This window comes from Phragmites australis, chromosome 3 (assembly GCF_958298935.1).
Source record: "Phragmites australis chromosome 3, lpPhrAust1.1, whole genome shotgun sequence".
In the NCBI taxonomy this organism is placed as follows: Eukaryota; Viridiplantae; Streptophyta; class Magnoliopsida; order Poales; family Poaceae; genus Phragmites; species Phragmites australis.
Window position 1 is genome coordinate 43,074,423 of NC_084923.1, and position 12,789 is coordinate 43,087,211.

The 12,789-nt window shown below is 43.2% G+C and overlaps 1 protein-coding gene across 1 annotated transcript; it reads right to left on the reverse strand.

The window, feature by feature from the left end:
- Positions 1-775: 775 nt before the first annotated feature.
- On the reverse strand, positions 776-9,120 carry LOC133913209 (homeotic protein knotted-1-like). The gene is made up of 5 exons (XM_062356283.1): positions 8,416-9,120; positions 8,090-8,212; positions 7,826-7,970; positions 2,115-2,347; positions 776-1,304 (listed from the first exon to the last, which is right to left on the reverse strand). Exons 1-5 carry the CDS (start codon positions 8,773-8,775, stop codon positions 1,104-1,106), a joined length of 1,062 nt encoding a protein of 353 aa, XP_062212267.1. The 5' UTR covers positions 8,776-9,120; the 3' UTR covers positions 776-1,103.
- Between the last annotated feature and the right edge of the window lie 3,669 nt (positions 9,121-12,789).

The following is a 12,789-nucleotide window of genomic DNA, read 5'->3' on the forward strand; positions in this document are numbered from 1 at the left end:
GATTCTTCCCGCCAACTCTGTGGACCGTCCGATCTTCATGACGGAACCATACCCTTTCGCCCCGCCTTCCTTCGGACTTGCGCTCGAGCTTCAGACATTCAGTTTTGTCAGTGTAGCTTCTTCAGGTTTTGACACGACCCATCAGCATCAAAGCAGAAGAGAGACGGCACCGAGCGTGTAGGAAGTAAATTTTATAGGATCAATTCTATAAAAGATTCTCTTTCCTGTAATAACACGTATCCACACTTTCTTTTTTCTCATCAGCTCAGGTATTTAGAGCATGAGATCGATTGTATAAATAGTCTTATCAAAATCTTTCTGATAGTTCTGTAAATTTGTTTTCCGGCGCGTGAGACGATTGCGATGAGCGACAGATCTTGCTGGGCAGATTGCCGGGGGGAGCTGGGCCGTCGTGGTTTTGTGCAATGGGCCTGTTTGTGTAGGCGCGGAAACGACAAACAGCCCACATGCGAGCCCGGCCCGTCATGCTCCATGCATTTGCCGCCGCCTCCCGGAAACCCAAACCAAGGCATGCCGCGCCCTACGACCCTCTCCGACGCGACGGAGTTACCGACGCGGTGCTCCCCGGGCCTGTCCGGGCCCGCCGGCACCGCCTGCGATCGATCACGTGGTAAGTGCGCTCTTCTGCTCAATTCAGCCTCGTTTTCGTTCCCCGTTGCGTCCAATCTGGTTGTGCTTCTCTGAAACACAACAAGAATATCTCTGAAATAAAATTCACTTGCAGAAAGGACGAAACTTGAGCAGGATTATCAGATTAGACAGAAACTAGCTAGATCATGCAAATTATTCAAGCATGTGGCAACCAGCGATCCATCTGTGTCAGGTCACTCATACAACCACACACAAGCTGCACACTACATTGTGGAGCAGCACCTAAAGCAAGTTCATGCACAGGCATAGTCATACATAGCGTGGCAACTGGCAACAGCAACAAAATAATTAGGCATGGCCTCCTTAAGGCGCATGCATTCGGCACACTACACTTGATATAGCTATCCAAGTCTTCAGTTCTTCAGACACGGAAGACACTTGCAACCATTGTCTTTAGGTAGGTCGTGGTGGGAAATGAAAGTGATGGAAAGCTACCCGAGCCGATACAGCCCGCCATCGTTGATGAAATGGCCGTCCATGTAGAAGGCGTTCGTTGTATGGTACCCGTCCATCATCAGGTGGTGCATCTCCTCCGACGGCTTCCAGTGCCGCTTCCTCTGGTTGATGAACCAGTTATTGATCTGCTTCAAGTCAAGGCCGGTCGACTCCGCCAAGGCTACCTTCTGAGTCTCCTGCTCGATTAAGCAAAGAGTTAGTATCCTCAAAAAATATAAAACGAATAGTTAGAAAACTGGAGGGTAATTTTCTATTAGGTTTTAGGAATGGTGTTACTTCATAGTGTAAGTGACAGGAAAACAGGAAGACTGTTGAGTGCAATGTGTCCCTAAACTTCATGTTTGTATCGCTTAGAACACTGTATTCGAAAAATGCACTTTAGGACCCTCATACTTGCATGAATCGAGACATACTTCAGCTCACTCTAATCTGTTGGTTGTTTGAGAAATACTCAGTAGGGGATTCACAATCTGACAATGCATATGTCCCTAATCTTTCCTATCTAAAGACGTTATCACATTTCTTCAGAGAAATTTAGTTGCTTTACATTAATGTCATTAGCAAGAATTTAGTCGAAGTATCAAATACCTTAAATCACATCAATTATACATATAATCACCTGTTACTAATTTACATTATATTTGGACATGTTTTGAAGCAAATTAAGGCATAAATGAGCGATTATCTGGTTTAAGCAACCATGTGACACAACCATACAGACTTCGAAGTGACTGAATCAAAAAGTTCGAAGACTTACGTTGTACATGGTGTAGCTTAAATGTATCAAATGTGTTTTGTGTCAAAGAGAGCGCAGAATATTCTTCTTTTTGTTGAATTACCGTGTGCCATAGCTTTTCATGAGTTCACTCTACAGCCGTCAGTGCTAACAATGTATTTAATTGGGTATAAAAACTGCATGTAGACTGTAGCTTCTAAATCATGCATCTCCCTCAAGAATTATTGTGGAAGTGTAAAAAGAGAGTTACCGAGGGGTAAGGCCATTTGTAGTGCAGATCCCACCAGCTAAGGAGCTGCTGGCGAGCATCCTTAGGGAGCTTCCCTTTCTTCTTCTTCTTTGACAGTTCTTGCTTGAGGGAGCTCAGGTAGCCACTGTACTTCTTCAGGAGATGGTGCTTGAGCTCCTGGTCTACACCATGCGCATCAACTTCAGGGAGCTCTGCCTCTCCTCCACTACCTTCTTGGTCCTCCTCGGAAGAGCCTTTAAGCATAGCAAATGAAACTGTTAGCCACGAAGAGAAAAGTGATGGAGTCGAATTCATATAGTGAGATTATGCAAGCATCAAGCTGGCACACCTCAGCAATACTAATATACATGTTCCTTACAAGTTGCAAGCTAGACAATGAATACTAAATCATGTGTAATAGGTAAACCACATCAAGTAGCAATGCATGCCTGCGCCTACGAGCAGTTACATAACATCAACCCGCTTCCATGCGAGTTCAGTCTTGACGAATTTGTGAGTTACATCGGTGTTCTCCACTATAAATCTAATATCTTCAGTATATCCTTCGGAGTACGGATACTGTGCTCGTGTGTGCATTTACACCCATATCGGTATGTGCACTAGTGCATTCTGAAAACGAATATAAAAAAGCATAGATGTTTCTGTACATTTTAATTAGTTTGCCTGAAAATTTGATCATTTGTGCACTGTGCAAAAAAGACTTAAACTGCAATTATATGTTCACTAACTTATCTTCTCTGCACAGTCCACATGCGAACCTACTTCTGCACAATTTTTGGCAAATTCACAATCTAATTTATGTTTTTGAAAATAGATGCAAATGCACCCATGAAGACTTTGATTTTTTCCTATTATCTGACCATCATCTAGATGATAATCTATCAGGAAGCAAGGCACAAACAAGGAATACAGGTCAAAAACTTGAAATAGATGTAAGCATATGTAAAAGCATCATAACATAAAGGGAAAAATCGAATTATTTTGTGCAATACTGAGTTTCAATGTTTTTTAAATAAGAATAATAATAGAATAAAAAAATAAAATAGAATCACCACATATAAGATATACTAGGAGTCTTTAGGTTTTTTGTTCTAAAGCTTTTTAGAGCACGATGCACAATGGATAAGATAGACATGCCCCATGATTTCTAGAGTGGAAACAGTATAAAATTCTAAACTTGAAAAATGTAACACTTTTTTAATCTTGTATGACAAAGATTCTATTTCATCATATGTGAGCTTGCCTTTGAACATTGTAATGAGTAACACATGTATTATTAATGACTAAAAATTTCAAACAATATTATGAACAAGGTTTCCTTAATTGGTGCTTATAATCGACCATATTCAAGAGTTGCATCCAAACTTGACTGAGTGAAATCTGCAAAAAAAAAAAAAAAAAAAAAAACCTATGGAGCATCTGCCATCTATAGTACTAATAAATGGATTAGCAAGGTCAGTTATCAACATGTCAACTGTAGACTACAGTTAAATTCTTAGTCTTTTGTGTGCATGCTACTATGCCAGCCTATTAAACATAGAAAGTTTAGGAAAACTGCTGATATGCTACAAAATTATAGAATGGCTAAACCTTCCTAAGCTGCACAACAATTATCAACTAGAAGGACCTTAGCATTAGCATTAAGGTAGTGCTAGTTTACGTTTAATGTTTTGTACACCAGTCGGCTGTGGAGATTTGTTTGCCTGTTTCGTGCTTCTTTCCACTTCTCTATAAAGCTTGACACGCAAAACTTTTGCAGTTCGCAAAAGGACCTTAGCATTAGTACTTTTCCATTTGCTCTACAAAATCACATAGATATTTGCATATAGGAACAAATATTTTGCTTTTGTGACTTCTCAGAGAAGTAAAATTAAATAAAGAGATTATTTTTAAAAATGACCTTTGACCATCTGACGCTTCATGATATTCATTTCTATTGTATTAATGGCACAAATTTATACAGTGAGTGGTCACAATTTGCATAGGAAATAACAATAAAGTGTTAAGGACCCATCACACCTTATGCCCAAATGTGTGGTTATGTCTTTGAATTTAAAAGGAAAACTCATTTGAAAAACTTTGATGGGGTTTTGGAACAAGCGGTCCTTACTTGACAGTGAAAATCGATGCATATTACTAGCGGGTCTAGAACTGTCAGTGATAGGTGTTCTAGGAAGAAAAAAAATGAAACGAGCCGCCAAGCGCGGCTACCCCCACCGAGTGAGCTACGTCGCCGCCGCGCTTGTGCACAGCCCTTGACCGTATGCCCGCCGTCACACTCGCCCAGAGCCGTTAGCCACTCACTCGTTGTCGTGCTCGCCTGCACACCCGCCGTCACTCTCGCCTAGAGCCGCTCGAACATTGTGCTCGCCCGCCACCACGCAAGCTCAGCTGCACACCCACATGCATAGGAGAGAGAAGCACCGTGCACACAAGCATGGGAGAGAGGAAGAGAGAAGGTATTAAGAGAGGGGGTAGAAAGTAAGGTTCTGCAGAGGAAAGAGGAGACCGAGCGGGGCGAAATATCAACACGTGTATGTAAGCCAACCGAGCGGACGTGAGTCAAAGACCGATTGAACTAAAATTTGGGGTCTGGATCATCAATGGCGGTTTGAGTATCAATAGCGGTTCTGACCACAAACCGCCACTAATACCGACTATCAGTGTAGATTCGTCCTACAAACCAGTAATAATACTCAGTATCAGTGCCGGTTCTTAGCGGCTCCATTATGGTTCGAGCGCGGGAGTTTAAAAACCGACAGTGATACATTTACACTGCCAGTTCTGCAATGATGAGAAGCTATTTATGATCGGTTATGTAGTAGTGTAATTATGGGGCATTTGTAGGAATTAGACAAGTATATTATGTGATTAATCTGAAGGCCTGTTTGGAAATGTGGAAAACCAAAAATGAAAAACATTGGCTGGGATGCCCATGTTACATCAAGAAGCCTACATGAATTAGAACTTAACACAGAAACTTCAAATAAACGGTTTGACGTAACAGGAAAAAGAAAGGACTTCAAGACACAAGGGGAAAACATGAGGTAAGACGAATTCATGTTAGTTTTAGGCCCAAATACCTATGAAATAATCATGGCATAGGAATCCTAAGGTGCTAGTCCTTAGTCCCAGATGCCTTCACAAGACATTTTAAAACATGGTTTCATTTCAATACTGATAAATTCCTTCATTTTTTATTTGGTCCAAAACTGCCCTTTCAGGAAAATTAAAGCAAATGAAAAACAACAAATTTTTAGGACCCTTTTCTACGTGCATTATAAAATCGAAAAAATGCAGTGCTCAAGGTGGTACATGTTGAAGAACTCTAATCACACTATTGAATGTGTGGTACTCAGTATTGAGCTAAGTAAAACGTGAATCCATGAAGTTGATGAAATCAAGAACAGAAGTGATCGATGTAAAGCAGTTTAACAGAATCAGATACTAAAAAGAGTGAACACTGAATCCCAAAAAGGAAAAGAAAAAATGAATGGAACTCATGCTCTCCAGAAATCAAGAACAAAACCATGAGATGCAAATAATTAATCATCTGAAACATTTCTTAATGGCACACAGATAGAAGTGCCAGATCATCAAATCACACTTCTTTTCTCCAGTTGCGTTGTCTTTTCCACTGACGTTCCAATGCAAAATCAGTCGGGTCTTTTTTAACCTTTTGTTTTATGTTCTTTGCTTTCTACCGAGCAACTTCCAGTGTCTTTTTTTTGGTCTTAACTCGACACAAACGGGAACTCGTGATATCTGTGTGCCCTGCTTTTGCATGGCCTTGAAAGAATGCATGCAACGAAGAATCTTGGAGTACATGAGCAACATCAGTCAGAAAAAAAAAGCAGTGTTGTTTTGTGATTAATTCAATGTGTTCCTAATAGCCATTAACACGAAATCTAATAGTTTTCCTTCACTTGCTGTCATGACTTAAGGTTGTTACTATCCCTTTTATTTCAAAAAACAAAACACATGAGCTTTACCATGGAGGGCAAAGAACAATTGAATCTGAGACGTATGATTTGACAGCTGAAAAATACAGATCATGGAGTTCAACTTGGATTACCCTCGTAAAGCATCCAATGTTTGTTGACAGTCATTATTTATGAGAGAATGGGGTGAAGTCTGTCACAAAATACAGGAACACATCTAGCTACTAGTAGATCGTAGACGCATATAATATAGCCTAGGAGATCACACATCCATTGCTGGAGATCTCACATCAAATAATGGGGGCTGTGCATGCACTTGCTACCCTAACTGTTTCTATTGTTCCCGAGGCACACAGACCATTTTGTCCGCTGCACAGGTCAGAACACAAAAACTGAGCCACATATGCTGCTCCATTTACTCATCTGACTACCTATGCAATGCATCATTCATTCATTTTTACTCAGTGTTCGTTGGCCTGGGCTTGTAATGCTGGATACTAAAAATCTTAGGGCACTAGCATCAGATGGCAGCTTCTTCCCAAGATGCTCCATTGCTCCAATAGTGAAGTGATTGTGTGTGTTGTAGTACTACCGCTGCTCCAGTGCTAGGTGAAGTGAAAACTCTGAACACTGCTAGTAACTGTGGTAGTACAACTGGTTACTATAGCCTCGTGATAGGTCATTAGAAAGGCCCATGGCGTCGTCTGATCCACCTGATGTGTGCATTTTAAAATTAGCAAAGACTAAGAAGCACACATGCAGACGGCAGGGCCTGTGCTGGGCACGCATCATGTACCAGCACATCTGGAAGACCACACCACAACACAAGAGATTCTAGGACAACAGGTAGCTCCATTTCTTAAGGGGGAGAAAGAAAGACGACAAGAATGTTGTTCTGGCTTGCGTGACAGATGGGGGATGAGCCTCTCTCTCTCTCATAGCACTACGTGTGTACTTGTTTCACTGACATACGGCAGTGAGACTCCTCGGCCATGGACTGTTTTGCTAGCACAATGCACAGTACTGTGCTCCTTCCCCAAACCCTAGAACAAGGGAAGGGCTCCGTAATTCTCTCTGCGTTTCCATCATGGGAAAAGATGGCTGCCTGAACCAGGAACTCGCTGTCACAAGCACATATATTCCTTTGAAAATGGAATCCATGGGGACGAAGAAGGCATCCATGCCAACAACCAGAAGAGCAAGTGACGGATTACTGCAGAAAATGACGGATTACTGCAGGTGGGGGGCTACCGGGCTAGCCCACCAGGCATCGCAGCATGGATGCAATTGTATGAGCAGAAACAGAGCTCCTATTAGTGCTAGATAGCTGCACTGCTGCACATGTGTGAGGACTATTCCTTGCCAACAGAAGCAACGATCGATGGAAGCCAGGTAGAAGAATCTCACAGATGCACGGCCAGGAAAAGCAAGCAGGGAGAAGAATCTTTTGGAAACCCTGATTAGGAATGCTGCCGCATTAAAACATCAAGCGCAGATACGCCGATTCATGTGCAGCTAGTTATTCACATAGATGCATGCACAAGAAGATACGCTTAAAAAGAGAAAGATATAGATGCCAAACTGCTGAGAAATCGCATTAATTTGTTTTCTTTTTATATGCAAAGCAACAACATATACGCAGCCAAGAAAGAGGGCAACAAGATGAACAAAAGGGCACGAGGCAACTGATCCAAGAAATCATCCAAGAACAGCAAGAGGAAAGAAACTATGGATATCTGCACGGATAGAAAGCTGGTGCGATTTCTATACCAGACGAAAGGATATTGCGCAGCGACCTGCCGGAGATGGACAGCGAGTTGAGCTGCGACTCCACTCTCCTCATGAACTCCATCGCCTCCTGCAGCGGCCTCGTCAACTCCTCCCTGAACTTCACCAGCATCTCATGGTACGCCTCCTGCACACGACGGAGTTGAAATCAAGGACGAAGGACACCGTGTGTGAATAAAAACATTGAGAACACAGAAAGATGATTTCTTTTCCAGAAGAGAAGTCATTGATTAGCTGATAGCTCACCATGAACTGGTCCAGCTCCGGCTCCGTCGCTGCGCCAAGGCCGCCGAGCGCCGTGCGCTGCCGTGCCTCCAGCTCCTGCGCCATAGCCGTCAGCCTCCCCAACACCTCCGGTGGCGCCCCCACCTGCAAGCACGCACGGCCACTCAGAAAGCTCTGAACACTAGATGTACATGTCTACATGAGCAGCATGCATACACTAGTATGTTATGTAAAAGCAACCAGCGAGCCTGCATGCGCCATGCTTGACATCAGATGTAGGAGAAACTTCTCGTAAAGAACTAGAAGCAGCAGCGCTACTGTTAGTCTGTTACAATTACAGGGCTTGCCTTCTGGCACTCGAGGTAGGCGGCGAGGAGCGAGTAGTAGTGCGGGTGGGAGATGATCTTGGCCTTGATGGCCTCGACATCGGCGCCGTAGGACGACGAGGAGGGCTCCTTCGCCTTGACGCAAGCGTCGAGTAGGCTACCGCCGTTGGCCAGCTGCAGCACTGGGTTGCCGCCGTCGCCGTTGGCGCCTCTGTTCCCAGAGGCAACCGTGTTCAGGGTGAGCGGCAGGCCGGCGCTCGGAGGTGGCTGCGGCGGCGGCGCAACGACGGCGCTAAGCGAAGAACCCCATGGGTGGTGGTGGTGGTGCTGCTGGCCGTGGCCGCTTGCGCCAACTCCAAAGTGATGGGTGATCTCCTCCATGAGAGTGGGCGGATCTCCAGTGATGTAGTGGTGCAGCGATCGAGCTCTCAGCCCACTTTTCCCGAGCTCCTGCGCAGAAGGGAATTGTTTGGAGTTGAGGTGAAGTTCTTGGGGGGAGAGAAAGAGGAAAAGGGCTTTGGGAGGAAGAGGGAAATGAGGAGGGTACCTGGAGCTAGCCTTCTCTCTCTAACCTATCATTAGAGAGGAGGGAGGGAGGGATACAGGAGGCAAAAGGCTGGAAGCCAACGCAGCTGCCTTTGGAGAGAGACAGTGCAATGGAGTAGAGTGGTGTTTGTGGGGGCTTCTTTTTCAGGTCAAATCAAAGGCTTGCAGTGGTTTTGTAGGGAATTTCTAGCTTGTGTGGATGGACACGAAGCTGGATTTTTTTTAAAAAAAAAAGGCATATCAAGAACCACTAGTTTTGTAATCAGGACTCATTTGGTTGGTTGTCAAATATTAACATGTCAAGCATTAGATAAAAGTTTCTTAGGCGAGTGTTTATTTCTCTGTCAAATCGTGGCTTACCGGTGATAGACATACATTTGTCAAATTGTCGGGGATAATTCTAAAAGTAAATCCAGGTATACATATCGTTTGACGCGTACGATTTTTAAGGTTAGATCTAATGGATTCAAAACACTATGGTTTATCCATAGATCTTCCATGAGATAATAATTCTACGTCTTATCCATTTTCTTAAAGATTGAATAAACTTGTTACATAATATTTTTTTTATCATGTGAGCCAAGTCCTTTCTCTTTATATAACAGGAGAAAATGTGCACATAAAAACATATCTTTATCTGAGAAAGCTAACAACTCCTAGCTCATCATGACGAAGAATAGACACTCACACTGTGCTCTTGTCGCCCTGCATAACCCGTCCCATCACCAAACGTCGTCATGCTCATTTGCGAGGCCATCCCGTAGCATTAAATACTACGAGACCGATCACTGCGTCGAAAGGAAGTGCTTGTGGAAGGAAAACCCTTGAATGAGTGGCATTAAATGTGATTTGACTGATTAGGTAAGTACCTGCCCTGCGACTAGGATTTTGCTGGTGCACACATGAGCCTGGAGAAGGAAGCGGCGGGACATGGCAGCAGATGAGGAGGGAGCAGCGCAGGACAGCAGTGCTTGCAACTTGATTGCCAGCGAGCTCGGGTAGGTTGTTAGCTTGCTACCACCAAGATATTGATGATAATGAGCTTGGAGGAGGAACAACATAGGAAGTTGGTGGTCGTCATCCGTCCACAAGAACCTTAACTCCACCTTCACTTGTTGCCGCTATGACCAGGAGATCTGCAAGTATCCCCGTTTTGTTGACACCTTCCTCATCTATCGTCATAGCACCCTATAGGATCGAGAATGACGACTAGAGAGATTGTGAATAGGCACCTTACCAAATTATTTCGAAACGGATGGCCTTCTCTTTTTGTTTCACGCAACATATTGCAAAACTCAAGCGAAAGCAAAATCTGAAAATAAGCAAGTTACAATCAAGAGCACAAATGAAATAATGAGTCTCATGGTTGTATATGAATCATATGTTCCATTAAAACCAATTCCACGAGTCATAGACACAAAAGATAGTAACTTGAAGGAAGAAACACTTTGATCCAAAAGGATAGGCATCAGGGGAGAAACTATCCAAGTTGATGGCTTAAAGGCAAGAGAATTCAATAGTTAATTATGTAAGTTTGTACGCAAATTTTATACCTCTAACAATGAGAAGAATTACTCCAACAAGGTGAAAAATTTCAGCATAAGCACAAAAACGAAAATCACAACCGGGAAAAAATTTGCTCTATACAATTATTCAACTTAGTCCAAATTTATGTCATGTCCCATATTCCATAATCACATAATTGAGCATAACTATGCTTCTTAAGCATTATGTTCAATTTTGTGTAATTCGGTTTGTGACTCTAGAGCGATTCGTTTAAAGTCATTCGGATGAGAGAGAAAATTCAGGAGAGAAAAGAATTAAACTCGCAGTTAAAACGGACCTCTTTCTCTCTAACATGTGGGACCCACCTAGCCCCACACCTTCTCCACTCCAAAAGGAGCAGCTCACTTGCTCCCTCTCTCTCCTCCCTCACTCCCACACGTGCAGCAGCAACTGCAGCTCCCCCTCCCCACTCAAGCTCTCACTCCCTCTCTCTCCATTTCTTCCGAAATCCGAGCTCTAGAGAAGGATTGAAGGTATGCATGTGGTACTATTGCATTCTAGAGCTCATAAGCTACTCATCCATCCAATTCATTTTCGTTTTCTCAAAAGATTCGAGCCGGATTTGATGTCTTGTGGTGTTCTTAGTTGAAGCACAAGGAACACCGGAATTCTTCGATTTTCCTTCATTTCCTCCGCTTCCCGACGGTCACCCAGCTTCATAAGCATCTTGAGTAAGTCTCTTAGTCTCCCCATGGCAAGAACTCATGGTTTGATTGATCGATTTCGAGTTTTAGCAAAGTTCATGAGTTTTTGAGATTTTGGGCCAAAATGAGGATTTAGATGAGTTTTGAGCTAGAATTTGAGTTGCTTGGTTGATGAGTGAATTCTAGACTCCATAAACCATCTCAAACATATTCCTCTTTAGTTTGGAAAAGATCTTAATTCGATTTGGCAATTTTTCCCCAAAATCATAGCAGTTCTGGGCAGTGCGGAGTATCCGCATAAAAGTGCGGATAGTCCGCAAAAGTGCGGAGGTTCCGCACTTTTTGGAAAAATGGTAATTTGAATTGTATTCAAGATTTTCTTAGGGTTAAGTGCAAAGTTAGTCTAGAACACTTGGTATGGTATATGCGCAGGTGTATGTAGCATAGATTCAAGTTTGGAGTTGAATCGATCAACGAATCGGTTAAAACATATTTCCTGTCAATGTCCGGAGTGTTTGGAAGGTCCGCATAAATGCGGAAGGTCCGGAGAAATTTTCGGATAGTCCGGAGAATCCTTGAGTTACGCAATGTCTGGATGTTCCGTATAATTTTGCGGATAGTCCGCATATGTTCGGAGGTTTCGGAGAATTCTCTGAGGGTTCCACACTTTCAGCAACTTTTCAAATTGGTTTGAGTCCCAATTTTGTTCTAATTTGCATGTTTGCACTTTTAACATGTTTTGTGTATCCTATGGTATGCTTTGTTGTATTTCATCCATACTTATAGTATTGCACGTGTTATTCTTTTTAGAGAACGTCGAGCTGGTGATCCAGGAGAGCGAGGGAAATTTTGGATAGCTACCTGAACAACAAGGCAAGCATATATCATATTGAACCCTGTCAGTTGAACTGAATGAAATCTAAATATTGATAAATTATGCTTATATATAGGTTTGCATGTATAGGAATTCGATGTCGTGCTTTTATGGGTAGAACCTATGTCGATCGCATTGTCTCTACTTTGAATTATTGTTGATCTATATCCTTGTAGCCTGGATTTATTCATGATAAGGTCTAACTTAAAAGTGATGCGAGATGCTTAGCAATGCATAAGTCCTCGGTAGAAGTCGAGCGGTGGAACATTCTATCGTTCGCGAGCTATATGTTAAATTACTTTCACAATGGTTACCGTGCTGGGTTATTGGTGATGGTTGGTGATTGGTGAGCATGAGACGAGATGTGGGCGGTATTAGAGTTTTCGTCTGCCTCGGTGGAAAGTCCAGGGGGCAGGTCGGGAGAGGAAACTCGAGCACCATATACCGCTTGTATCGTTTAAGGCCGATCGTCGGGGTAGTTGGCTTTAGCACTTACTTTACACACCACATGCCGATCTAATGGTAAGGCGAGCTAAATACCTTCGCAGCTGTGGCTTTGTGGGTGTTGACATCGACGATGTGAGCGGGCGGGCTTGTAAGCGGTACTAGTTTGATCCGGGAGTAGTTCTAGTATCTCCACACCGAGCGATGCATGCCCCACACGTTTGGGGCTGGTTGGGAAAGGTTATCACGAGTACCCCCTTATGTGCACTTTGGCCAGTGGCACAAGTTGAATGGTCCTCATGTCGTGTGGGTCCAGGAGTA